The 26,835-nt window shown below is 53.6% G+C and overlaps 1 protein-coding gene across 1 annotated transcript; it reads right to left on the minus strand.

Moving 5' to 3' along the window:
* Nucleotides 1–4,612: 4,612 nt before the first annotated feature.
* MYLK2 (myosin light chain kinase 2) lies at nt 4,613–20,189 on the minus strand. The gene is made up of 13 exons (XM_035298170.3): nt 20,104–20,189; nt 19,892–19,991; nt 18,989–19,409; nt 17,806–18,104; nt 15,994–16,099; nt 15,217–15,310; nt 12,672–12,781; nt 12,448–12,589; nt 8,450–8,520; nt 8,196–8,324; nt 7,480–7,632; nt 7,200–7,332; nt 4,613–5,574 (listed from the first exon to the last, which is right to left on the minus strand). The coding sequence occupies exons 2-13, from the start codon at nt 19,941–19,943 to the stop codon at nt 5,494–5,496; spliced, it is 1,791 nt and encodes a 596-aa protein (XP_035154061.1). The 5' UTR covers nt 19,944–19,991; nt 20,104–20,189; the 3' UTR covers nt 4,613–5,493.
* Between the last annotated feature and the right edge of the window lie 6,646 nt (nt 20,190–26,835).

The raw sequence follows: 26,835 nt of genomic DNA on the forward strand, positions 1-26,835 counted from the left end.
TGGCCCCAGCTTCTCCTTCCTTCCCCCTCACTCACTTTAAGCAGCTCCTTCCTTCCCCCTTACCCACTCCAAGCAGCCTATACACTGGCTCTGCCTTATCTTCCATGAATGTCCACAGGGTTCACTCCCTCTCATCTTTCAGTTCCTGTTCAAACATCCTCAGAGAAGCCCGCTCTGACCACCCTGACCACCACATTCCCCATGTTCCCCACCACTAACATACTCTAAATTCATTATTGCCATTCAGTGTCTGTCTCCCCCACTGGAATGAAGCTTCACCAGGCCAGGGATTTTTGTCTATTCATTGCTTGTCTCCAGCACCTAGGGCAGTGAATGGAATGTAGCTGGGGCCAGAGAAATAGTTGTGAAACAAACATAAGTTCAGTAGCTTGTACCAGGTTCCACCTATAGATCTCATGTAACTTTCTCACTGACCCTGAGAAGCAGGTACAATTCTTACCCCATTTTACAGACAGGAAACTGAGGCTCAGGGAGGGCAAATAAGTAGATAGGAACCCTGTTCTGCCTGACCTGGAGCCCAGTCTCTCTGTTACCAGCCTAACTCTCTTAGAGGCGTCTCCCTCTTCTCCCCACAGTTCTTACAGCCTTTCAAGCAGGCATGGCCCAGCCTCCACCGGGTCTCCCTGCCTCCAGCCTCTCTCTCCCATTCACTGACCTCCCTGGCCGCAGGGATCCTTTGTAAGCCTGGAACTGATCTCCTTTCCACGGCTCCTCATTGTCCCAAGTCAGCTTGCCATTCGGCTCCTGCTAACTTCTCCAGACCAATTTCCTGCTTCATCTGATGTGAAAGCCCTGCTGGCCTGCTCCAAGGTGAGCTTATTCTCAGCTCCAAGTCTGTGGACAGCAGTCTCCTGTGTCTGGAAAACCCTGTTCCTTGTGTGCCCTCAACTTGGGCGTGAGCTGAAGAGAATAGTGGTTAGTGTCTCCTTCCTTCCTCATGGTTTGATGAGTTTCCTTCCAGCTTCACCATGATCCCCATCCTCCCACTGGGGTTCCAGAGGCTGGGAGCTCCCCAAGGGCAAGGACCATGACTCAGTCACCCCCAGGCTCTCACTGGGGGCCAGACCCAGAGCCAGGCTCAACAAATGGTTGTAAAGTGGCCGCAGTGTGGGAAGTCAGATGGCCAGCCTCGAATCCTGCCTCCCCTATTCACTGGCTGGGAGCCCACGGACTTGTCCATACAAGCCTTGTGCCTCAGTCTCCTCATCTGTGAAATGTCGATAATGAAAATACCTACTCATAGGGTGGAGACAAAATGAGTTAATTGATGGGAATCACTTGGTATAGTGCGTGGTGCCCAATCAATATTACCCATTAACGCGAAGGAAGAAACAGGTGTGTAGGCAGCGGCATAGGTAGATTGGTCCAGGTAGGCACATCCTTCGGGACAGCTCTGGCTGCTTCACACCCTCGGGCAGCCCTCTCACTGGCTGAATCTTTACCCACCACTGTCTTGTTGGGTCCAAGGTGGCCAGTGGAATTCGAGGCCACCGGACCCAGACAGGAAAAGACAGCGTCACCAGCCCCGATGTAATCCAAACCAGATGTGGCCTTAGTGGCTTCCAGACCCTTGGGGGTGGTCACTGTGGGCCTGGCTAAGGCCCTGAGTCAGGAAATGGTCTTGGAGGAAAGCTTTCTGGGCTGGGACCAACTGGGAGGAGCGCTCCCATTGAGGCTGTTAACCCTTCTCAGCTCACAAAGAGGGCCCAGGACCCCATTCAGGGGAAGCCCAAGCAGAGGCCCCTTACAGGGGAAGATCACAGCATCAGCGCTGGGATGGACACTGAGCAGGAGAGGCCCACGGCCCTGGGGCCTGTGGTGGGCAGAGCAAACCGTGCAAGGAGCAGGGAAGCTCAGCCTGACACCGGGGAAACTGATGCCCTGGGAACCCTTGCTCAGTCCTGGTCCAGCTTGGCAGTCCCAAACCAGCTATGGGCTCCCTCCCTCCATCTGGCAGCTCCTAGGGTGAAAAATCTTTCTTCCTTGTAGCTGCCAAGGATGGGAGCATTCTGGAAAGCAATGGGGCTGGGGCCTAAGCCTGCAGAGAGGCAGACCCAGCTCTCCACAGGGTCGCGGCAGCAGCTTTGCCCTGAGTGTGCTCCATGGCTCTCAGTGGGAACCCACATTTCCCCACCTATATTATCCAGTCTATATTCTCTGCCTCTGGGGACCAGGGGAGGCCCAAAGGAAGCACCTGATGAATCATAAAGAGCTTTCTAAGGTGTGCTCCTGGGAAGGGGTGGGGCTGGGTTCTGAATGGGCTTCTTTTTTTTTTGAGACCTAGTTTTGCTCTTGTTGCCCAGGCTGGAGTGCAATGGCACGATCTCAGCTCACTGCAACCTCCGCCTCCCACCTCCCAGGTTCAAGCGAGTAGCTGGGATTACAGGCATGTGCCACCATGCATGGCTATATTTTTAGTAGAGATGGGGTTTCTCCATGTTGGTTAAGCTGGTCTCTAACTCCCAGACTCAGGTGATCCGCCCACCTTGGCCTCCCGAAGTGCTAGGATTACAGGCGTGAGCCCCTGCACCGGCCTCTGAATGAGCTTCTTGCACCGGACATGTTAATTTGCTGTGTGGCCTTGGCCAAGTCACTTTCCCTCTCTGAACCTGTTTTTTTCACCTGTAAAATATGGTGCATGAGCACCCCATCCCATCTCTCAACTGTCACAATGGCCCCAGGAGTGGCAGAGGAAAAAAGAGCTGAGGTTGTCATCTTCATATTACAGAGGGGGAAACTGAGGCTTGCACTGGGAGTCGGGAGTCCTGGGTTCTAGTTCCAGCTGTTACTGTCTCTGTTGAGGGACCTTACCCATCTTGGCCTCGGTTTCCCCAGCTGGATCCAGGCCCTGCATCTCTGCTGTGGCTGGACTTCATTTCCTTTCCTCCCCCCATGGTGGTGACTCATCCCTCATCAACATGCTGTGTGGCCGAGGCTCAGCCTGGGTGGGGGCCAGCAAGGCCGAGAAAACTACTCGGAGGAAACCACAGGCCTGGCCCAGCTGGCAGGTGACAAACGGGCAGGCAGGCAGGAATCCACAGCCCTGCCCATAAGCACACCTCCCACCAAGAACCCAAGCCAGGTTCCCCAGGCCCCCCGAGCCCCAGACTGCAAGAGTCAGGCTCAGGTCTCAGAGTCACCCGTTCACCACCCCAAGTGATACTACTGCAACGGGACTCTGAACTCCCCGGCTCAAACAGTGCAGAGACCGCAGTGAGGACAGTGTTCTTGGAGGCAGGAGAGGGACGGGATGAACTGTCAAGGTTTCTGTCTGAGGGCAAGTCTAAGGTTTCTCAGGAGGCAGGCAGTGGTGAAGAGCAGGGACTCTGGGCCCAGACCATCTGGGTACAAATCCTGGCTCTGCCACTGACTAGCTGTGTGGCCATGAGCAAGTGACTGAACCTCTCTGAGGCTTGGCTTCCCCCTCTGAGAAATGGACACAATACATCGCAGAGTCACCAGGTGCAGCCGACGCGGTCATTAACACAAAGCGGCACCCAGGGCCCGCAGCCGGCAGGTGCTTGACACATGTTAACTGCTGTCTCTGCTCTTCCTGCTGGAACCTCTGTGTTCCACAGGCCAGTCCCACTTAGTCGTCCTCACAGCCAGAAAGGCTGCGCCCTATCAGGGTTCAGCTCTCTTGCCCTCTGGGCTCACCCTCCAACAGATGGAGCCTCCCCTGGCCCGCACTGCTGACCTGGGGTGAGGGGCTGTGACAACTGGGAAAAAGCAGAGAATAGTCCTTTCACCTGAGGCCTGCTGGAGCCCTCCTCATTGCAGACCCAGCAAAGGCATCGCAGGCCCACCGGACCTGGCCTCCACCTGGAGACCTGGCTCTCTGCTTATACCCTGTCCTGGTGAGAGGCAGAGTGAACGCATGGGCAGAGCCTTGCTCTGGGAGACAGACAAGTTCATTTCAAACCCCAGCCCCTGACTTGCTGAGTGGCATTCAAGTTCCTTCTCTCCTCTGAGCCTCAGTTTCCTCCTCTGTGGAGTGAGGATAAGAACATTATCATTCCCTGGGTCAAGAACAGACAGCCCTGAGCAACTTTCTGGCCCCACCCTATGAGGTAGATCCCAGCACGGCCACTCTCTCTGGCTCAGTTTCTCCCTCTGTAAAGCAGGAATAATAATACCTGCCTCGTGAGAATCGTGTGAACCTGGGAGGTGGAGGTTGCATGCAGTGAGCCAAGATCGCACCCCTGGACTCCAGCCCGGGCAACAGAGTGAGACTCCCTCTTAAATAAATAAATAAATAAATAAAATCCCTGCCTTGTAAGCGTGCTGTGAGGAGTAAATGAGTTAACACATGCACAGGTGCTTTAAGTAGAGCTGGGCACACAGTCATCACCCACCCAGTGTAGGCTGTTGCTGTGAGCTCCCTCTCACAGGTGAGGATACTGAGGCACAACGTGCAGAAGCCACCTGCCCACATCATGTGCTGGGCAATCCGGCGCCTGAGCCTGCATGAACCACCACACTGAGCTGCTGGATGTTGCTCAAGTGCCCGGCCCACAGTAGGTGCTCGGTGAACTGTGGTCGTCGGCAACCTCACACCAGTGCAGGCGCACACAGAGGGAAGGAGGCCACATCCAACCTGTACATTTATTTACAAGGCACAAGCTGAGAGCAGGTTGGGGGCTGCCCCATGGCCTTCTTACTTATCCTGGGCCTGCTGACCCCATCATCTGAGGCCATGGGTGACCCCCGAGATGGGGGCCCTGAGTGGTTGGGTTGGGCCGTCTTGGCCCTGAGGCAAGCTCCAGGGTGGTCTCCTGTGTCCCCTGGCTTCTCCCTTCCCCCTCCACTAGGCCTGGGCTAGGCGCCCTCTCTCACACAGAGTTCCTGTGTGTTGGTGGTTGCAAGGAAGGTGGGTGGGGGCCAGCCTGGGCCAGATGGTGTGGGCTCGGCCTTATCTGCTGGGAGTAGGGCGGTGGGGCATGGAGGTCCTCTCTCACAAAGCCTGCTCTGTCTTCCCTGGCAGCTGGGCCTCAGGAATCGGTGTTGCAGCCTTCCTGCCCCACCAGGAGCCTCCCATCAATGACCACAGAAGCCCTACATGCTGAGACCCCCAGCCATCGCACCCCAGCCAGGAGCAGGCCCAGGCTGAGGATGCCCCCAGTGGGGAAAAGCAGGGGTCACTAGGGTGGCAGTTCAAAGAGGGGGAGCTGGGGAGGGAACTGGGAGCGGCTTCAACAGGGGGGAGCCTGGAGTCTGGGGTGTGGCCGACAGGCTGGAGCCCTGTCTGGGGAGGTGCTAGCAGGATGGATCCAGGCCACACTCCGAGGTGGCTCACATCGGGGAAGCGGTCACTGCGCAGGGGCGTGGGGAGCCCCGAGCCTCCCAGCCTGGCACAGCCTTGTCCTGGCGAGCCTGCCCTGGGGACCTGGCTGCCTTCTCTGGCCTTCTGGACTGTGTGGCCTCAGCCCCGGCCACTGTGTGGCTGCGTCCAGGCTTCAGCTGCGCCCAGGCTCAGACCCCCAGAGCCATCAGTGCCCCTGAGCTGCTGATCTTCTTGAAGCGGTTGGCAGCGCTGACAGCAATGAAGTTTTTCTGTTGGATTGAAGAGAGGGAGTTCCAGTGAACACCTGGGCAGGGTAGACGCTGCACGGCATCTGAGCGTCCTCCTTAAGTCCCCTTGGGTCCAGGGAAAAAGCAGAGAACAGTCCTCTCCCCTGAGGCCGCTGGAGCCACCCTGCTGGAGTTCTCTGCTTTTTCCCAGTGCTAGGGAAGGCGCCATGACACTGCATTGTCCAGGAGTCCTTCCCTCATTCAACAGATGGGTCAGCCAGACCTGAATGGAGGACCGCTCTGCTCCAAACACTCCATGGCCCCAGTTTGGCTCCAAGTAAAAGATAAACCCTTGCCATGGCTGATGAGTCCCTCCACATCCTGCCCCCTCTTCCTCTCTGACTTCATTCCTTACCTCCTTGTTCACCCCACTCCATCCATACTGGCCTCCTGCCTGTTTGTCAAATTCACCAACAGCACCTCTGCCACTCAAGGCCTTTGCACTGGCTCTTCCCTCTGCCCGGAATGCTCTCCCCCAAGTATTGGCGTGGCTCACCGCTCCCCACCCTCACGTCTTTGTTCACTTTTTTCAGTGAGCCCTTCCTGACCCCCCTGTTTAGAAGTGCAGGCTGGGCACAGTGGCTCACACCTGTAATCCCAGCAGTTCAAGAGGCAGAGACAGGAGGATTGCTTGCCTGAGCAACACAGCAAGACCCCCATCTCCATAAAAAAAATTTTTTAATATTAACTGGATGTGGTGGCATGTGCCTATGGTCTCAGCTACTCAGGAGGCCAAAGTGGAGGATAGCTTGAGCCCAGAAGGTCAAGACTGTAGTGAGCTGTGATAGTGCCACTGTGCTCCAGCTGGGGAGGCAGAGAAGGACCCTGTCTCTAAAGAAACGAAAATGAAAGTGCAGCCTCTCCCCTGGCAGACAGCCCTTATTTTTTTCTGGAGCCCTTCCTTAACCCTGCCTACTTCCCCAGGGCTCTAGAAAATGTCCCACTTCTGCTAGGTGCAGTGGCTCACGCCTGTAAGCCCAGCACTTTGGGAGGCCGAGGCAGGTGAATCATGAGGTCAGGAGTTTGAGACCAGCCTGGCCAACATGGTCAAACCCTGTCTCTACTAAAAATACAAGCATTAGCCAGGTGTGGTTGTGTGCATGTGTAATCCCGGCTACTTGGGAGGCTGAGGCAGGAGAATTGCTTAAACCCAGGAGGCAGGGGTTACTGTGAGCCAAGATCACACCACTGTACTCCAGCCTGGATGACAGAGTGAGACTCTGTCTCAAAAAAAAAAAAAAAAGGGAAAAGAAAATGCCCCACCTCCCACCAAAAGTAAGTCCACAAAGACAGAGCTTCATCTCTTTTGTCCACTCCTGTATCTCAGTGGCTAGAAGTAGTAGATGTTCAAGAAATATTTGAAAAATGAAGGAAGAAAGCCAGAGCCCTGGATGGGTGGGGCTGGGTGGAAGGCTAGGTGGAGGCCTCCATTCCAGGGCAGGAGCCAGCCAAGGGCAAAAACAGAAAAGTCAACTCTGTTTTCCAGACAGGTCCCAGCCTGGTCAACAGAACCTGCCAAGGCACGGATGGTGGAGGCTTGGATCTGGTGCCAGGATCTCTTCCCACCCAAAAGCCCTCCCTTCTCCCCACCCCGAATCCAGCCGTACCTTCCAGCGCCTCTTCATGAGATATTTCTTAAGCAAGATCTGGGACTTAAGGCGTCGGTTACAGCGCTTGGCTTTCTCCGCCAGGTTGTTGAGCCAGGGGTGGGCGAGACACTGGGCAGCGCTCATTCGGGCCCTGGGGGAGGGCAGCATGGTGGCAGTGGGCAGCATGCTCATGAGGCTCTGGGGGCTCTGCTGGACTCTCCACCTGGCTCCCACCCTGCTGGCACACAGACATGCTAAGCTTGCACACACACAGTTCAGCTCCTGGGGCGAGCCTCACCTCTGGTCCTTGACTATGAGGTTGGAGACGAAGTCTTTGGCCTCATCTGATACGGCCTCAAAGGTCTCTTCATCAAAGTACCAGTTGCCCGATAGGACGTTGTTTAGGGTCTCTGTGTCGTCATCTCCCAGGAAGGGGGAGAGGCCACTCAGTCTAGAGGGAGGGGAGAGCAGGGGGCAGGGAGGTGAGATTGGAAGTGCTGAGTCACCTTCAGGGGGTAGGAAACAGGGGCAGGTCCCAGGAGGCAGCACCATGTGCTGAAAAGACCCCCAGCCTCTCATGGGACAGACCTGGGTTTGAATCTGGCTGGGTGACTTTGGGCAAGTCACTTCCCCTCTCTGAGCCTCACTCTTCTCATCTGTAAAATGGGCATAATCATCCCAGCTTCCCAGGTGACAGCGAAGATGAGGAATGACGAGTGCAAGGCATGTGGTGAGCACATGGGAAATGACCACTGCCCCTCTGCCCGCCGCAGGTCATCTGAGATCTGCTGTCCAGGTGCTATGCCCTTATAGGGACCTTGGTTTTTCCATCTATAAAATGGGTACCATGTTCCCCTTTCCTGTTCTCCCTAGCACTCCCAACCCCAGCAAACCCCTGACTGAAGGATCAGGGAGGTGGGACCACCTTACCAGGACTCCAGGGCCAATCTTGGCCTCGGCCACTCACCCCCATGCCCCACCAACCCCACAAGCACTGCCCGCCTCGGAGCTCACAGCATGTAGGTGATCACCCCCATACTCCACATGTCTGTCTTATCGGAGATTTGGTCATAATTCACCACCTCAGGTGACAGGAACTCCGGGGTCCCAAAGTTCACCTTCAGCTTCTCATTGGGATTATACCTGGAGGTGAGACCAAGGGCTGAGAGCACAGCTCCTGGCATGTTCCCACGCCCCCACCACCCCACCCCTGTCCCCTGCCAATCTCAGAGGCTTGTCCTGTCCTCCCCAACCCACCCGAGTGGTACCTCCGTGCCAGCCCGAAGTCAATGATCTTCACCAAATGCCCCGTGGTGTTGACACACAGGATGTTCTCTGGCTGAGGAGAAAGGAGGTGGCCTGGGTTGGCCTCTGACCTAGCTCACCCTCCCTCTCCCACCAGGTCCATGCGAGACCCAGGCTCCCTGAGGCAGAGGCCCAGGCTGCCAGAGTGGGCAGCTGCCAGAGACCATCCAGCCCTGCCTGCTCTGGGCACAGAGATCTTGAGGCAAGTCCCGAAGAGGGACTCGTGCAAGGCCTTGAAGCACAAGCCCTGCTGTGAGGGGTTTGGGTGAGATTTCCCTCTGTCTAAGACCATGAAAGGACAACCACATGCTTTTTTATTTGAGATGGAGTTTCACTCTTGTTTCCCAGGCTGGAGTGCAATGGTGCGATCTCAGCTCATCGCAACCTCCGCCTCCTGAGTTCAAGCGATTCTCCTGCCTCAATCTCCCAAGTAGCTGGGATCACAGGCATGCACCACCATGCCCAGCTAACTGTATTTTTAGTAGAGATGGCGTTTCTTCATATTGGTCAGGCTGGTCTCGAACTCCCGGTCTCAGGTGATCTGCCCGCCTTGGCCTCCCAAAGTGCTGGGATTACAGGCATGTGCCACCACACCCAGCAGAACAACCACATTCTGGCAGTTCTGAGGATAGGGAAAGGGAAGGCTGCGGAGAGGAGGCGTGACAGCCTGCTACTCCCCACCCCAGGCTGGGGGGCCAATGCAGGGCCACCACCAGAAACATGACGCTCCAGAGAGCAGAGAAAGAAGATGTCAGCTCAGTTCCTGAGAGTAAGCCTCTCAGAACACAGGGCTTCGCACCACTCCAGGGTTCTGGAAGATGCGCTACTCCTGTCTCCCCAGTTAGTGATGATGCTGAGCTGCCAAACATGAGGCCCAGCACCGCTCACTTCCTTGCCTTAGCTGACCAATCCTCCACGAAGGCCTAAGAGGCACACGCTGTTACCTTGAGAGAAAACTGTGACATTGAGAGACTATTACCATCCATTCCCACTGGACAGCTGAGAAAGCTGAGGCTCAGGCACAGAAGTGACCTGGTCACAGTCACCCAGCAAGTAAGTGACAGAGTCAGGATTTGAACGCAGGGCTGACTCCGGCACTGGCTTTGTGATGTTCCTCTCCCACCACTGGCCCTGCACTCTGGGGCAAATGTAACATGACAGGGTTAGCTCTTCCAGGGTGGAGACCACCTTCTCCTGGCCTCTCGGGTCCCACCCTCAGGGTCTAACAAAGGCACCCAGTAGGGGTTCAGCCAAGGCTCAGGGGGAACCTGTGTCCCATGCATGAGCGAACATGTGGATGAAGTGACTGTAAGCCCAGATCCTGTCCACTCTGGGCCTCCGCTTCCTCTTCCTATCACACAAGAACTCAGGGCTAATCTGAGGTTGCAGGCATAAACATTTTTAAGTTAACAATGGTTCAAAGGCAGGAGATTCTGTACAAAACCCTGATTCCAGGGTCTCCTAAGCACCAGAAGCCCTGGCCACATGGGCCACGCGCCTTGGAGCAACTTGCCACTGACACCCCGAGATGGGACGACAGTCCTCCAGCTCTCCCGTGATCGCTGCCGCCCCCCGCCCCCCCGCCACCCCTCCCATTCAACATATTCTTGGTATTTGTCTGGGCTCTGTGGGCATTTGATTCAAGTCCCCTGATGAAATGCTCTCTGAAGGCATATTTAGGACTGATAGATTCACTTAGAGCAGATACTAATGATTTTAATAGCTTGGCCTGATGTCCCACAAAACAGGAAAGAAAAGAAGGGTCCTGGGGTACAAGCATTTGGGGAAATGAAGCAGACTCAATTCTCCTTTTGGAGACTCTCAGTCTACCAACAAGAGGCCCTCAGAAGCCCTGCAGCCAAGAGACCCAGGACATGGCCTTTGGGTCTCAACCTACTTGATCATTAAACCTACTTGACCATTAAATACTTTTTTGATGAAAAACCTATCGTTATCCTGAAACAAAAACATCTTAGAAGGTAGAGGCTCATGACTGAGCTTCTCAGAACACTGCATTTTAACTGGGGGACCCTATTCTGCCCTAAAGAAATTAGCCTTCACAAGGAAAAGGCAGGCCTCCAATGTCAACGCAGACACCAACTGCCCCCAGCTCAGTGAAGGGGCCACCATCTGCCCAGTAACTCAGGACTCACCCATGACCCTTTCTTTTCCTAACCCCCACCCATGCAAACCCTCAGCACATTAGATTGGCTCTATTTCCAAAACATATCCTCCATCGGGCCCCTTTCTCTCCCCGCCCCCACTGCCACTCTGGCTCAAGCCCCCAGCATCTCTCTCCTGCCTTACTTACTCTGTCAGCCTCTAAATTCCCTGCATCCACTCTGGCCCCACTGAAACCCACCTCCTCACCCTGTTTGTGACCTCCTCTGTCAGTGGCAGTGATACTAACACACCTAACTCAGGGGGCTGTTGGGCAGATGGCACCCTCACTCACAGCACTGGGCATAGAGCAAACCTGGGACAGGTGTCAGAGGCGGCAGCAGCATCTCCTGCCTGCTTCAGACCCGTGACGACTTCAAGTTCACCCAGCGCAATTCCTCATTACTCTCATGTATTTTCTGACACGGTTTTTCGTTGCTTAAAATGACCTATTTAGTTAGTCATTGTTTTATGAGTGTCTGTTTCCCCTGGAGGCTCCATAAGACAGGAACCATTTCCTTCATAGTCCCTATAGTACCCAGCACATGCTTTTCGAATGAATGAATGAAAGTACCCAGCATGTGCTTTTCGAATGAATGAATGAAAATATCATCCACTTTGCTGATGAGTGCTCACATGCCTCCACATTAAGATTCCATGTCCTCCACTTGACCCACAGCACTGACACCTGCCATCGGGACCGCCAACACCCTGCGCTCCTGCTGCCCTTGCCTGCCCCACACCCAGAGCTCCACAATGAGCTCTGGACAGCTACTGACCACTGATTGGAGTTGATGCAATGTATAAAGCCTATCTGTGCTAATGTATAAAGCACAATACTAAGCAAGGTCAGAAGAGGGATATCAGACCAGGCACAGTGGATCACGCCTGTAATCCTAGCACTTTAGGAGATCAAGGTAGGTGGATCACTTGAGGTCTTGAGTTTGAGATCAGCCTGGCTAACATGGTGAAACCCATCTCTACTAAACATACACAAATTAGCCTAGTGTGTTGCATGCCTGTAATCTCAGCTACTCAGGAGGCTGAGGCAGGAGAATCCCTTGAACCCAGGAGGCAGAGGCTGCAGTGAGCCAAGATCTTGCCACTGCCCTCCAGCCTGGGCAACAGAGTGAGACTCCATCTCAACAAAAAAGAAGAGGGATATCAATATTCTTTCATGAAACATTTTTGTTAGTGCCTCCCTCTTGCACATTGCCACACTGACTTATTTGAGACCTCTAAGAATGCAGGGATTTTTATCTGTTTGGTTCACCACAGGATCTCCATCACCTAGAGCACTGCCTGGCATAAAGTAGGCCCTCAAGAAATATTAGTTGATTTTGAATAGAAGATCAGACATGCGTAGTACCTATCACAGGCCAACGCTGAGGCAGGTGCTATTACAACACGTATTAGCTACTTGTCTGTGTGACCCACTGAGCTTGGGGCTCACAGGACTGCAAAAGGCCTTTCAACAAATACTTAGTACTAGACTAGAACTTCCAAGAAAGCTGGGACCATGTCTTCTCTCTCTCTCTCTCTCTCTCTCTCTCTCTCTCTCTCTCTCTCTCTCTCTGTGTGTGTGTGTGTGTGCGTGCGTGTGTGTGTGTCTCTCTCTTTGCTGTGTCCCCGTCTCCTGGCACTTGGTAAGTGTTCCATAAACCTTTTCTGACTCTGTGAAGGGAGGGATAGATGAAGGAACAGAGGGAGGGATGGAGGGCGGGGGATGGCTGGTGACAGCGCTGATCTCAGGGGGTCAGATGCTGCCCCTGACCCTTCCCAGGAGGCCCCAGTCCAATACCTTGAGGTCCAGGTGCAAAACCCTCATCTTGTGCATGAAGAGGATCCCGTCACAGATCTGCCTGACAAACACCATGGTGTCCACCTCGGTCAGCTGGTAGTCCTCATCCACAATCCTCTCGAAGAGCTCTCCGCCCTCGATGCTGTGTGCACAGACCCCTCTACAGCTTGCTCTGTGCCTCCTGGTACCCCCGCCCGGCCCCTACCCCCACTGCAGGCACTCACTACTCCATGAACAGGACGATCTCATGCGGGGTCTCAATGGCTGCGTAGAGCTGGATCAGATTGCGGTGGTTCAGCTGGTTCATGACCTCGATCTCCAGCAACACCATTTCCTGGGGACCAGGGAAGTCAAGGGTACCAGCTAGATACCATCACTCCCTGCCGCCCACCCTTGACCAGGCCTGCTGGCCTTGCCCAGACCACTGCCCTGCCTCCTCTGTGCTGGTCTCCTTGTCTCCCCTCCCACCAGCCCACATCTGTGGTCCTCACCACTCCAAGTCATTCCTGCTGGGACATCTTCCTTCTGCTGGCTCTTCTCCTGAGTACGGGCATCCTGAGGGCTCCGCCCTTCCCCTCCTGCCTTCCCTCTCCCTGCTCTCTCCCTGGGCATTCACATCAAGTCTCATGACTTCACATTTAACCCAAAGTCATCAATTTCCAAATATGTATCTGAACCTTGAGCACTCCATTGAACTCAAGACTCCAATATCTCCAAGTGTCCATTTGCCTTAGTTTTCTAATAAACATTTCAAATCTATCGTGTCCAAAATTAAACCCTTGACATTACCCTTCCCTACAATTGAGTTGCTCTCAGCTTGCCCGGCAGCAAAAGTACCCCCACGCTTCGTCCAAGCGTGCAGGACAAAAAGTTAGGAGCTGTCCTAGGTTCTTCCCTTACTTCTGCATCCTTACACCCCACATCCAACAAACTCTTCAGCATATCTACTTTCAAGCTAGAGGATACATCCAGTCATTCTCACCTCCTCCACCACTGCCTTCCTAGGCTAAGCCACCATTATTTGTCACTTTCAGAAAGTCGCAAGCCAGCTCTCACATCGGCAGGCTGATAGATCAGCTATAGTAAGAATACTTACACCATGGGGATTGGCAAATGCTGTAAATCAGGCCTCACCCCACCTGCCCTGTGGTTAAACCCTAACCCTTAAACACTATAGGAGGAAAGGCTTGAGGGCCAGAGATAGCAGGAGGTGCCAGGGAGTGAGGTTCGGGGCATCCCAGGCAGAGATCTCGGTGTGGGCACAGACCTCCCAAAGTGCTGGGATTACAGGCGTGAGCCACCGCGCCTGGCCGTTTGTAGTTGCTGTTGTTTTGCTTTATGTTTAGCTGTCTCTCCGTCCACTCCAGTACGTCAGCCCTCGAGGGCAGGGACGTTTTTAGTTCACTGACATTTCCCCAGCCCCTGACCCAGTGAATGGCAGAGGAAAAGCACTCAATAACCATCAATTAGTAACTGACTCCCATTCATTGAGCCGCAGATAGGTACTGAGCATGTGCACTGAGCTGGAGCCTGCAATAGAGGCCTGGGACCTAGGCGTCAATGATACGGATCCAGGCCCTGTCAGGTGGGAGAGACAGAGAAGGACATCATCACATAGAGAATGCACTCCTGGCCGGGCGCGGTGGCTCACCCCTCTCATCCCAGCACTTTGGAAGGATGAGGCGGGCAAATCACAAGCTCAGGAATTCAAGACCAGCCTGGCCAATATGGTGAAACCCTGTCTCTACTAAAAATACAAAAATTGGCCAGGCATGCCGGTGTGCGCCTATGATCCCAGCTATCTGTGAGGCTGAGGAAGAAGAATCACTTGAACCCAGGAGGCGGAGGTTTCAGTGAGCTGATATTGCACCACTGCACTCCAGCCTGGGTGACAGAGCAAGACTCCATCTCAAAAAGAAAAGAAAAGAAAAGAAAAGAAAAGAAAAGAAAAGAAAAGAAAAGAAAAGAAAAGAAAAGAAAAGAAAAGAAAAGAAAAGAAAATGCTCATCTTCCAGTGTGCTTAGAGCCCACACTGCGGTCTCTGCCTGGGATGCCCAGAACCTCACTCCCCCGCACCTCCTGCTATCTCTGGCCCTCAAGCCTTTCCTCCCATAGTCCCCTCTGCCTGAAACTCTGTCCCTGCTTTCTCCACTGAAACACCTCCTCATTCCTCAAAGCTCTCACTCAAAAGGCAGCTGGTCCAGGAAGCTTCCCTGACCCCTTGGCCTGAGTCAGAAGCCCTTCTTGAACCCCCACACTACCCTGCAGTTTCCTGTGTGAGGAAGCTGCTCTTACCTCCTCACACAGCAGACTCCCTCACCCTGCCTGCCTGCATCCATTCATTCCCTGAACCCAGCCCAGGCTGGGCGCTAGAGGCAAAGCTCTAGACTAGGCTCGTTGACCTTGACGTCAGCTCCCTGAGGGTGGGGGCCACATCCACTTCACTCCGGGAACCCCAGTGCGCAGCACGGGGCCTGGCCCAGAGCCCACACTCACCAGTGTTTGTTGAACTGAACCAGAGGGGGCATGAATATCCTATGCCGACAAGGGAAGTCCCCAGATAAGTTCACTAACTGAAGTATCTGGTTGCAGGTGGAAGCCTCAGGCCCCTGCAGCAGGGCTCTCTGTCCATCTCTCTATCTGTGCAGCATTTTCACTGCAACAGACTCCCATACCAGGCCCTGGGTTCAGCAGTGCTGGTGGAGGGAGGCAAGAGGTGTCCACTCCAAGGGTCCCCTCCCTGTCCTGGGCAGCCTGCACTCGCCTTACCTTGTCTTTGGGAGTCTGTTTCTTGATGACCTTGGCTGCCAGCTTGAGGCCTGTGGCTTTCTCCATGCAGGTACAGACTGCCCCAAATTTGCCACTGGAAAGAGAAGAGGCTGTGAGTGAGGGGACCCCAAAGCCCACCGGGGTCAGTGGTGTTCTTTGCTCTGCTCCTAACTTGGTCCCAGACCCAGTGGTGCCTCTGGATCCCCCTTGGTGAGATGGGAGCACTCACCCCAGCCAGCCCTGACTCCCTCCTGAAGCTGTGAGCTGTTCTGCCAGGACAAGGGCTGAAGCAGGTTCTTTGAACCACACAAGCCACGTGCACAGGAAGGGCAGGCGTGTAGGGAGGATGGCCCTGGGATGCGACCCTTAGAGGTTTAGGGCAGGCAGGCCCTGGGCCCTGGGGGAGGGCACCTCCAGGCAGAGGGAGGATCTGCAGAGGTACAAGACTGAGTCAGGGCTTTTCACAAAGCAGGAATCACCATGAGGGGGTCAGTGTGGTGCCTGGAGCTGAGACAGACGGGAAAATGCTGTGTGTTTCCTATGGAAGCACTGAGTGGCTGATGGTGCATCTGAGTAAGTGACAGCAACAGCAGGTGATGTGAGCACACATCAGCACGTGACAGCTGTGCACAGTGTGTGTACCACACAGGGGTGAGCATGTCCACATGGCCATGTCTAAGCAGGTTGTGTCTGGGTCTTGCACAGGGAAAATGTGAAGCCACAGGAGCCCGGTGCTCTCTCTGTCCATGAGTGTGCAGTTGGGGTCCCAGATCTCACCCTCCGAGTGCCTCCTTGGAGTTCATGCTGAATTCACTGTTGACATTACCGGTCCTCAGCTCCACCATGCGGTGAGGGAAGGGGGCCGGGGGTGGCGGGCAATCATCTAGGGGACAGAGCACAGTCCTCATGGTCAGTGCCAGGGGCTACTGAGGATTCCCTTGGCACCACCCCCTCCTGCTGGCCTGAGCCCCATCCGGGGAAGTTAAGTTCACCAAGTGATACCTGGGGGATACCTGGCTCCAGGATAGGGGCTGTGGGGCCCAGTTTCCAATGTCAGTTTACAGAGTGGCCGTGGGAGGCCTCTGCCCCTATCAGAGAGGACCCAGTTTCTCCCAGCAGGACAAACGGAATGGGAGCTTGGACTTCTGGGACCTTCTGCATTATAAGGCACCAGGACTCCACCCCAAGCTCCACCAAAACCAATCAAACAAACACAGCTATAAAGCGGAACGCCAGGCAGTGCGATTGCTCCGTCTCAATGATGGCGTAGGTGGTTGGACCTGCCCACCCGCCATCCTAATAACACCGCACGCTGGCCAGACCCCCCATGGCGGGGCGGGACCAGGGACCCGGCTGTTTAGTGGGAAGATGTCGTCACCTAGCGGCAAGTCTGGGGAACCTCGCTCCCTGAAGGCCGGCAGGCTGTCATCAGGAATGGAAACCTCTTTATAAATAGCAAGAGGTGGCAGGGAAGCCGGGCTGGTGATAAATCAGACGGCCTTTGGAGGTGGTTCAGATCCCGTCACCCTGGGATGTGATTTCGGGGCGGGGCGGAGGTCTCTGCGGCTGCTGGGGGCGGAGGCAGGGCTCCTGGCTGCCGACCAGCCGCCAGGTCCTCCCACCCTGTCTGGGTGGCATGGTGCCGCTCACCAGGCAGGCTGGCGGGTCTCCCAGGGCAGGCAGGGGGGTGTCAGGACACTCTGGGCTCTCCTGACCCCATCTCACCCCACCCCCAGCCCTGCCGCACCCCTGCCCAGGCCCTTTCCCTATTCACCTGCTGGCCAAGCTCACTCACGCTCCGTGCTCTCTGCGACCCACGAATAAACCACCCGCTGCTTGTCTCATCATCAATGAAGGCCACTCCAGTCCTGCCCCATTGCACATGCCCAGCTTCCTTGGTCTCTGCTCCCACACACAGGCACCTGTGCTCCTCTACTCGTGAACCCTCTATAGCTCCCATGACCCCGCCCCACTATGCAGTTTAGTTACTAAGCCTGGCATTTGAGCCCTTCTACAGACTGACTCCAAATTCCATTGCCCAGCAAGTTTGTGTTGCTCCAATAAGCTGCCTAATCTTTCTCTCTCTTTTTTTTAACCCCATTTTAGTCAAAGTAGAAGAAAGTCAAAAGTGGGCTCTGGAGTCTGGGTGGTCTGATGGGTTCAAATCCTGTCTTCATTATATTTTTGGGCAGTTCATTTTCCCTTTTCTGGGCCTTCCTTTTCCCGTCTATCAAAAAGGAATTCTAAATTTAAAAATAAAAATAAATACGATTGAAAAAAGCCAGGCATGGTTGTACACGCCTGTAGTCCCAGCTACTCGGAGGCCAAGGCAGGAGGATCACTTGAGGCTGGGAGTTTAAAGCCAGCCTGGGCAACATAGCAAGACCTTGTCTTTTAAAACAACAAATGAATAAATATACATTAAAAAGGGAATACTTTCTGGAGTTGTGTGACCCTTATATGAATGGGCCTGGGTAAGGTGTGGCTCAGGGTAGTTCACACCTCCCAATAGGGAGACTTGGGACTGACAGCCCCCTTCCCTCCCACTGGCCCCAGGGCAGCCCCAGCCCCCACCTGCCCCTGGCCTACCCAAAATCTGGAAGCAGTCCTCCTCCCTGGCTGTGAGACAGAGGGCCTGCCCCACCTCGGATTTCTCTGAGGGAACAGCCTGGAACTCGATCCCCTTCGAGGTGTCCCCTTGCACCTTAGCCTGGCCAGCCTGGCCTGGGGTTTTCTCTCCCACTTCCTTCTGGCTCTCTGCCAGGATGTTCTTTCCTTCTTCTGCCTTGGCTGGCCTGGGATCCGTGGGGCTGTGGGTCATGGGCACCCCTTCAAAGGTGAGTTCTGATGCCTCACTTGGGGGCTTCTTGGCCAGTGGCTTCTCAGAGCTAGAAGGTGAGAACACAGAGGTGAAGCCCTCAGCAGCCACAGCCTGTGGCCTCAGGCAAGTCTCAATGCAATCGGCAGAGCTAATACAACCCCACCCCGAATGCATGGTGTAATACAGCCAAGTTTGCTTGGTACAAAACTGAGGGCTGTTCATGGCTGTGGTCATCATCTTGGCTACCAACACACTAATAGATCATTAATACTATTAATAGGACTGTTGATATGGTCAGTCCTCATGTAGATACAACTAGGGAGTTACGTAGCTCTTGATTCATACAAACTTATGATATAATTGAGATTAATACATAATTATCAAATTGATACGGTAAGTGCTATTATTGTGGCTTATACTATATCATGAATGACCTCATTAGCATTCAGGTAAGTACAACTGATTGCATCACAGATGTGCTCTATTTTGGTTATGAAGATAACCTCCAGCCTGGTTATTAGTCATCTTTTCATATCTTAATAATTACATTAGGAAGAACAGGGAAATGCTGGATGTCCTAGGAAATACACAGCCTTTTGCCTGACACCTTTAGCCTTTCTGCCTGGCATCTCAATCCTGCCCTTGGCTAGACCCAAGCCCATGGAGTAAGGGGAACTCTGGAGCCTGGAAGCCTAGAGAAGAGATGTCCAGCCTAGGTGTCTTTGAGGATCTCTCGTCTGACATTCCAGTCGTCTGTGCATTATGGCAAGCTTCTGGCTTCTGCAGGGGACAAGGTGGTAGAGGCAATGCGCAGGACAGCAGAAGCCGAACGTCAGAACTACCCTCCCCGGCACTGAATGTGATGACAACCATGCCTAACAAGGGAATGAAGCAGGACCCCCGGAGATAGAGCCACAGGACCCCTCCCCACTCCCAGGAGCGGGTATTCACCTGGAGATGATGGCAGGACAGCTGGGGCTATGCAGAAAGGCCGGCGAGCCCCTCCTGGCTGCTGCTTGGCCCTCTGCTGCCTTCTTGCCCACCCTGGGTTCTCCAGGATCCTGGCTGCCTGAGGCTCCCTGCTCAGCCTTGGGCTTCTTGACATTGGCCTCGGCTGTCGCAGTCTGCTGGGGCAGGGCTGCTGGGAGCCCAGCACTGCCCTCCGCGGGCCCCCCACCCCTGTCACCCTCTCCCTCGGGGCCTTGGCTGCTAGCTGAGGGTTGGGCCAGGGTACCACCCCCTTTCTCTGGGGCAGGGGCTTTGGCGTCTTTCTTCAAGGTGGGTGGACCAGGAGCTTTCTTTGGGTCTGGGGGTCCAGGGTCTTTCCCGGCAGCCGGAGGTTCTTCGCCTGCGGGACCTTTAGGTGCCTTGTCTGCAAAGGAGGTGAGACACCCATCAGGATCCACCCTCCTTTCCCTCCCTCCCCACCCAGGCTGGGCCGAGACCAGCTCTGGGTCCAGGTCACCACCCAGGCAACAACTTGCAAATGCTTGTCCCACTGAGTCTCTGGGGCCACTTGATGGGCTACCGGGACCTTGGAGGGCCTCTGTGGGAGGCTTCCAGCTCTTTGGGTTGGCCTTGGTGGCCCCACCATCCCTTGCCCTGCCTGTTTAGGTGCATCCCCAACAGCCATCCTGGTGGCTTCACATTTTCCTGATCTCTCCAGGAAGGGCCTCCTCATACAGGCCCTGGACCCAGCCCAACTCTAGCCAGAGATTCCTCTGATTTCTGGGTCCCCCATGCACCATGCAAAGAAGGCTCGGGCACAGAACTCCCACTGAGGAACCTTCCCAGCCCTGGATTCAAACCCCCCTTCCCAAGCTCCTCCCTCCATCTCCTGTCCCAGCTTGGCACCTGTTGACGGGCTCTGAATTCCCAGGTCAACTGCTCCATTTTCTGTAGCCATGAGGTAGGGAGGTGTGTGCTGCTGCTTGTCTAACTCAAGTCTTTCTAGCTGCAGAAACAAGAGCAGGGTGTGTCAGGCTCTTCGATTCCTCCTCTCGTCTGGCTGCAATGAAACAGGAAGCCAGGAAGCCGAGGCCTGCTAACTGAGGGGAGAGAGGTACCTGGAGCAGAGAGGGGCAACCTGGTGGCCGTCTGTTTCCCGGCGGCTGCTCAGGAGCAGTCCTGGGCAGTTGTAAGGGATTGGGTTGGGTGGGCAGAGGCAGAGGCAGGGGTGTGGGCAGTGGAGGCGGGGACAGAGGAGAGGATCTCTTACACCAGGGGCCATGTAGCTAGGACTGCCACCACCTGTCACTCTTGGCCCCCGTTCAGAGGACACGGCATTCTTCCCATGGCCCGACTGGAGGGAGAATGGTGTTGGAACAAGCGGGAAGAGAAGAGGGAGGGGTATCTGGGGCCCTGGGGAGCAGCCCTTTCCCCAGGCCTTGCTCAGTATCCCAGGGGATCCCTGGACGGGATCAGAGGGGGCCTGGAAGAAGAGGGGTACTCAGGCAGGGCGCAAGGGTAAGACCATGCCCAGGCTAAGCCCTGGCTCTGCCCACCTGTGTGCCACATCTCCCGGGGCTCCCCAGAACCTGGCTAGAGTCACAAAGTCCCAGGGATAATCACCCTGACCCTAGCATCCAGCTCTGTGCCCCTGACATCTGGACCTACTTGGATCATCTTTGGATAAGAAAGTGTCTCAGGGGCACTTCTCAACATTTCCATAGGTCTGAAAGCTTTTTCTTTTAAAACTGTCCTTTTCTTGGCCTCCTGGGGACATGGAAGCTGCCCTGGGGAACTATGGGAGATGGACAGTGCTCTGTGTCTCTCCCCGAGCTCACCCAGTTCTCACCCATGATCCACGTGGAAGAGAGGACTGGCAGAGAGTCTTCAAGGATCCTCCACTACAGTCATAGCCCAAGGGGCACTCTAGCCCGAAGTGTTCAAGCTGAGATGGGATGGGGAGAGCTATGATCCAAGGAGCCTTCCATCACCCAGAGACTTTCTCAGAGGGGGCCCTTGAGAACTGGCCAGAGCTGGGTGCATTAGAAGAAGCTGTAGAGGCCAGATGCAGTGGCTCACACCTGTAATCCCAACACCTGGAGGCTGAGGTAGGAGAATCACTTGAGGCCAGGAGTTAGAGACTGAACTGGGCAACATACCAAGACCCCATCTCTATATTTTAAAAAGTAAAATTAAAAGAAGTAGCTGTAGAGTGGTTGTTCAGGTTCAGGTCCTGACGGCAGCAAACCAGTCACTTCAGTTCATGGCCTCGGCTCCTCTATCAGATGGGAAGTCAGTGGAAAACCCCTTGATGAGAGCAAAGAGAGAAGGCAGCCCCTCTTCACAGTGGGGAAATAGGGACCTGTACAGAAAGATTGAGGTAGCTGTTAATGAACTGACAAAAAGTGACCACAAAAGTGGGGAAAGCAAAGTGCCAGGTAGCACCAGAGTGTGCTATCATTTGTGCAAAAGGAGGGGAGAATAATATACACTATTTCACTTTATACACATAAGAATTTATTTGGAAGGATAAGGAACTGGGCCCAGGGGTAGGAAGGAAACATCGCTGTATATACTTTTACTTTTTTGTTTGACCCATGAACTGTGTGAACAGGTTACTATTCAAAATGAGTGATTTTTTTTTTTCTTTCGGTGAGCAAATGTCAAGGGTTTTCGGTATAAGCTGGTAAAACGAGAGTTGGCGCTCCTTCCCCAGTCTTGACTGCTTTTGTGCTCCCTGGCTGTCCTCTCCAGGCCTGGCCCTCCTCTCCTCCATTTCTCTTCTTTAAGGCCCAGCTGACAGCCTGTCTCTTCCAGGAAGCAAAAGTAGCAGCTGATGCCTCTATGGCGCTGGCATGTGCCTGGCCTCGCTCTGCATTCAGTCATGTGGATCCACCTAAGTGGTCTTCAGAAGAACCCAGTACAGTGGGTACTACAGAGATGGGAAACTAAGGCGTGGAGAGGTTATGTAATTACTCAAAGTCACACAGCTTGGAAGGGGCTGAACTGAGAGAGCCCTGAACTCAGGTCCCCGGCAGAAAGGGAGCTCCCACCTGCTGAGCACATGCCACTCATTTTATCCATCTTGTCTTTAAGCATCATCGTGGTAACTGTGGGGAGCACTCATCCCATTTTCCGGATGAGAGTGTGGAGAGTTAAAGGAATCAGTAGCTTGCCGAAAGTCACTCAGCAAGGAAGGGAGTTGAGCTTGGAATGTAGTTCTTCAAAGTCCAAAATCCTCTGAATTCCCAGCCTGTGCTTCGCCCCCTTCTCCCTGCTGGGTAACCTCTTTGAGGATCTTGCAGCATGTACAAGGTTGAAATGTTTCCAGTCCATGCTGATCATTAGGACCTCCTGGCCCTCTGTTTGGCCCAGAGCATGTTCTAGTTTAATTTGGAATATTGGGCCCCCCACTTCTGGCCTCCCTGCAGTGCCCCCGCTGATCCTACCGTTGGTTGACACTGTCTGGGAGCCCCCGCAAGGGCAGAGGCTAAACATATCCCCAGCACAGAGCACAGAGTACACTTGCCCATGGGTGTCTGCTGAGTAAAGAAGTGAGTCAGCAGCAGGCCCTAGACAGGGTTTGTGGGGTTACCTCGCTATGCTGGACCCTGCTGGCATCCCCTTGTTATTACTATGGTTATCAACACCGGTCATTTATTGAGTGCCCTCCAAGGGCCAGGCCTGACTATGACAAAGATGCAGCTCCCTGGATCCTCAGAAGGGGCTGGAGGGGCCAAGTGTTAGACCATTTGAAACGTGTGGAGACTGATGCTCAGAGAGGGAAGTGGCTTATCCCCGTAGTCACTCAGCTATTGAGTGACCTGAGACTACCGACATTCAAATCCAGAGCCACCTCCCAGTGAGACCAAAATCCAGGCTGGGACAACTTCAGGGGCGTTTGTGCTACTTTTGTTATAATTACTCATGCCAAATAATAACTTTTATTGAACTCGTCATAAAATGGGCCAGGCCCTGGGGTAAGCGGCTTCATGAGTATCCTTCCTTCAGTTCTTCCATCCCTACCATGCAATGACTGGCAGATCTGTCAGTGAAGCACTGTGACCTGTAACTGTGAGCCTGGAACAGCGGCATCACTTGTTCCCTCATCCATAAGAAGAGCACCTGCCTCACGGGAGGTATACAGGCATTAGAACAGTGTGTGTGTGCATAGCGGGTGCTGTGTAAATGTCAGCTCTTTCATCCTCATTTCACAGATGTGACAGAAAAACTGAGTCACAGGGCAAAGTCACAGAGTTGGGACTGGACCCATCTAACCCAAGGCTCTGCTCATAACCATTCTGCCCCATTGCCTCCATCTCACAGCATGGCTGGGAGATTTAGCCAGCACACATGTATAGAGTGCTTGGCACAGTACCTGCAGCACTGTGGGGGCTCAATAATATCGTGGACACCCCAGGTAGAGGGTTTAGCTGTTCCCGCCAGCTTCCCTGCAGTGCCTCCCACTGGGATGAGAGGCTGGCCTGGTTCCGAATCTACTATGGGATTGCCTGCTCCAGCCAGCTGCTCCCTGGGAGTCCCCAAGCTTCTCAGCAGTCCCTTGGAGGCACAGGGGTGGGGCACAGGGAAACTTCCTCCGCCCGCCTAGGGGCTGCCAGAGCCCCTGCCCACCCTTAAGAAGGGGCTTTCCCGCCCTGCACCAGCTGTGCAGGCACCCTCTTCGCCTCCACAGGGGCAGGACAGGAAGCGGGGCAATGCCAAGACCAATTAAATCCGCCAGGGGAATTAAGGTCAGCAGGATGCAATTATGCCTGTTGGATTTAACAAGGCCAGAGGGAAGGTTTCTTCAGCCAGAGTTCACGGCTCCTTAGGCCTCTTGCCCTGCGTAGCTCTGCCTTCCAGGAGCCGAGGCTTCTAGGCTCACCTAGCTCTGGAAGAATGTGTTGGGGGTGAAGGGGTTAACTCCGCCCAGGCACTCCTTCCTTGGCTCCGGAGAGGAAATCAGTCCAGCCAAGAGGCTTTAAAAGGACCTGTTCGGAGGAGACATGCCCAGTCTGACCCTCTCCCTGCTCAGCTGTGATGGAAAATCCATAGAGTTGAGCAACAACCTTCCTGACTCCAAAGAGAGCAGCCAACTCCCTCACAGCTTTCCCTCTGCTCCTGTTTGACAGCCGCTCAAGGCTGCATTAGCACGTTGTTTTCTCTTGCCCTTTCCCACCTTGGACCCCTAAGCCCAGGGCCTTGGCAGGACCTCTCAGGCCTCTGGAAAAGCCCTACGTAAGGTTGCTGTCTTTATAGCAGAACTTGTGCTTCCAGCCGAGCTAGTAAACAGAGATCTATGGGCATTCTGTGTGCAAACTGGACATAGATTTCTCTGGAGATGCAATTGACACACTGTTCCATCCCAGAATTGTAGAATTTTTTTGCTAAGATTATTTACTGGGGGCTCTACTGTGACAAGAACTAAACTGGTCACTTTGGGGACACAGAGATGAAATTGGGGGAGAGCTATAGAATCACCCCATATTACATTTTAGGTGAAAAAAGACTGTAAAAGTCAACCATGACTGTAATCCCAGCATGTTAAGAGGCCAAGGCCAGAGGATCACTTGAGCCCAGGAGTTCAAGACCAGCCTGGGTAACAAAGTGAGACCTCATCTCTACAAAAAAATTTAGAAAATTAGCCAGGCATGGCGGTGCATACCTGTGTGGTCCCAGCTACTCAGGAGGCTAAGGTAGAAAAATTGCTTGACCCCCAGGAGGTTGAGGCTGCAGTGAGTCATGACTGTGTCACTGCTCGATGGCCTGGGTGACAGGGTAAGACCCTGTCTCAATAAATAAATAAATTAAAATCAGCCATGGAGTGGAATCCTTTTTTTCAAAATATGTACAAAGAAAATATCTGGAGGGATATAAACGGACATATTAACAGGTGTAAGAAGAGGTTATTTTTATTCTTTATTCATCTAGATTTTCCAATTTTTTTAGAAATGACCCTTGTAACTCTTAATCAGATCAATAAATAATTACAAATATATCAACATGGACACAGATTTCTTCAGAGAGAAAATGGTAAGAGCTATAAAACACCATGGAGTTTTAGAGGCAGTCTTTGGGACTGATGATCAGGAAGGACTTCTGGGCTCGGGGCCTCAAGAACCCGCAATTCAGCTACTGCAGGGCTGGGCTGTTCAGTGCCTAAGCCCCAGAGTTTGGTTTAAAATGAATCCTCCTGACTGGGCGCAGTGGCTCACTCCTATAATCTCAGCACTTTGGGAGGCCAAGGTGGGCAGATCACTTGAGGTCAGGAGTTCAAGACCAGCCTGGCCAACATGGTGAAACCCCATCTCTACTAAAAATACAAAAATTAGCCAGGTGTGGGAGTGGGCACCTGTAATTCCATCTACTCGGGAGGCCAAGGCATGAGAATCACTTGAACCCAGGAGGCAGGGGTTGCAGTGAGCTGAGATTGCACCACTGCACTCTGTCCTGGGCAACAGAGTGAGACTCAGTCTCAAAAATAAAAATAAAATGAAGCCTCCTTGGAATGAGGTCCCAGAAATGTCTCTATAAACCAGCATTTCAGGTGATTTTTCATGCACATCCAAGTTCAAGACCTGCCAAGTCAGAGAGCCAGCTGTCTAGAAAGCATCCTGAGAACCTTGAAGAGGGACCTGCTTTGAGGCACTCTCCTGAGACTCACACTGGTGCAGTGAGTGGAGAGCTTCCAGGATTCATATCCCTGTAACCTGGAGCCACACTTCCCAACCCTGATGCACACTGAAAACACCTGGAGGTCTGGGCCCCTCCTGGGCTCAGACCAATTAAATCAGAACATTTGGAGAATGTCGGTATTTTTAAAACTCTCCCCAAAAGATTCTGATGCGTGGTCAGGGTGAAGAGCCACTGCTCTGAGGCTTTCCTAGAACAGGAACTTCATTTTCTTTCTTTGTTTATTTTTTTTCTTGAGCCAGAATCTCGCTCTGTCACCCAGGCTGGAGTACGGTGGTATAATCTCCACTCACCGCAACCTCCGCCTCCTGGGTTCAAGTGAGTCTTCTGCCTCAGCCTCCTGAGGAGCTGGATGACAGGTGTACACCACCACCCCCAGCTCATTTTTTGTATTTTTAGTAGAGATGGAGTTGCACCATGTTGGCCAGGCTGGTCTCAAACTCCTGAGCTCAAGCAATCCATCCACCCCAGCCACCCTATCACCCTAAAATGCTGGGATTGCAGGTGTGAGCTACCACGCCCAGCTTGGAACTTCATTTTCTGTTTCCCTTGCATGCCCTCCGCCACAAGGTAGGAAAAAGTAGTACACACAACAGGTATTCTTTCTGACTGGTGCTGACTGGGTGCCCCATCCCAATATCTGAGACGCTGGGATGCCAGATGCCAGTGCAAAACAGACCCAGACTACATCACATTCAATTTCATATCCCAAGTACTTAGTACAATATGTGGTGCTATCGTAGTTAGTAGTAATAGCCACTAACATTCACTGTGTATTTAAAGTGTGTCAGATATTAACTTTTAATCTTCATAGCAACCTTATGAGGTAGATACTATAATCATGCCCATTTCCAAAAGGAAACTGAGGCACAGAGGAGTTTCAGAGGTAGTAAATGGTGGGCTGGAATTTAAACCCAAGCTCCAGAGCCCTCACCTTTAATGACTACTCTGTACCACAAAGCAACGCCCATTGAAAATAAATTCACTAGTGAGTGAAGAATCAGTTTGGTTGCCTTAGGGCCCCACATTCAGTAGGTGCTCTGTAAATGTTGAGGAATAAATGCACCTACTTTTGTAGGACCCTGAAACAATGGGAAACCAAGAGCAGCCCCTCCTTCATTCCTTCTCTCCCATCCCCGCCCAACTTCTGCAGCATA

Source organism: Callithrix jacchus, chromosome 5 (genome assembly GCF_049354715.1).
Source record: "Callithrix jacchus isolate 240 chromosome 5, calJac240_pri, whole genome shotgun sequence".
In the NCBI taxonomy this organism is placed as follows: domain Eukaryota; kingdom Metazoa; phylum Chordata; class Mammalia; order Primates; family Cebidae; genus Callithrix; species Callithrix jacchus.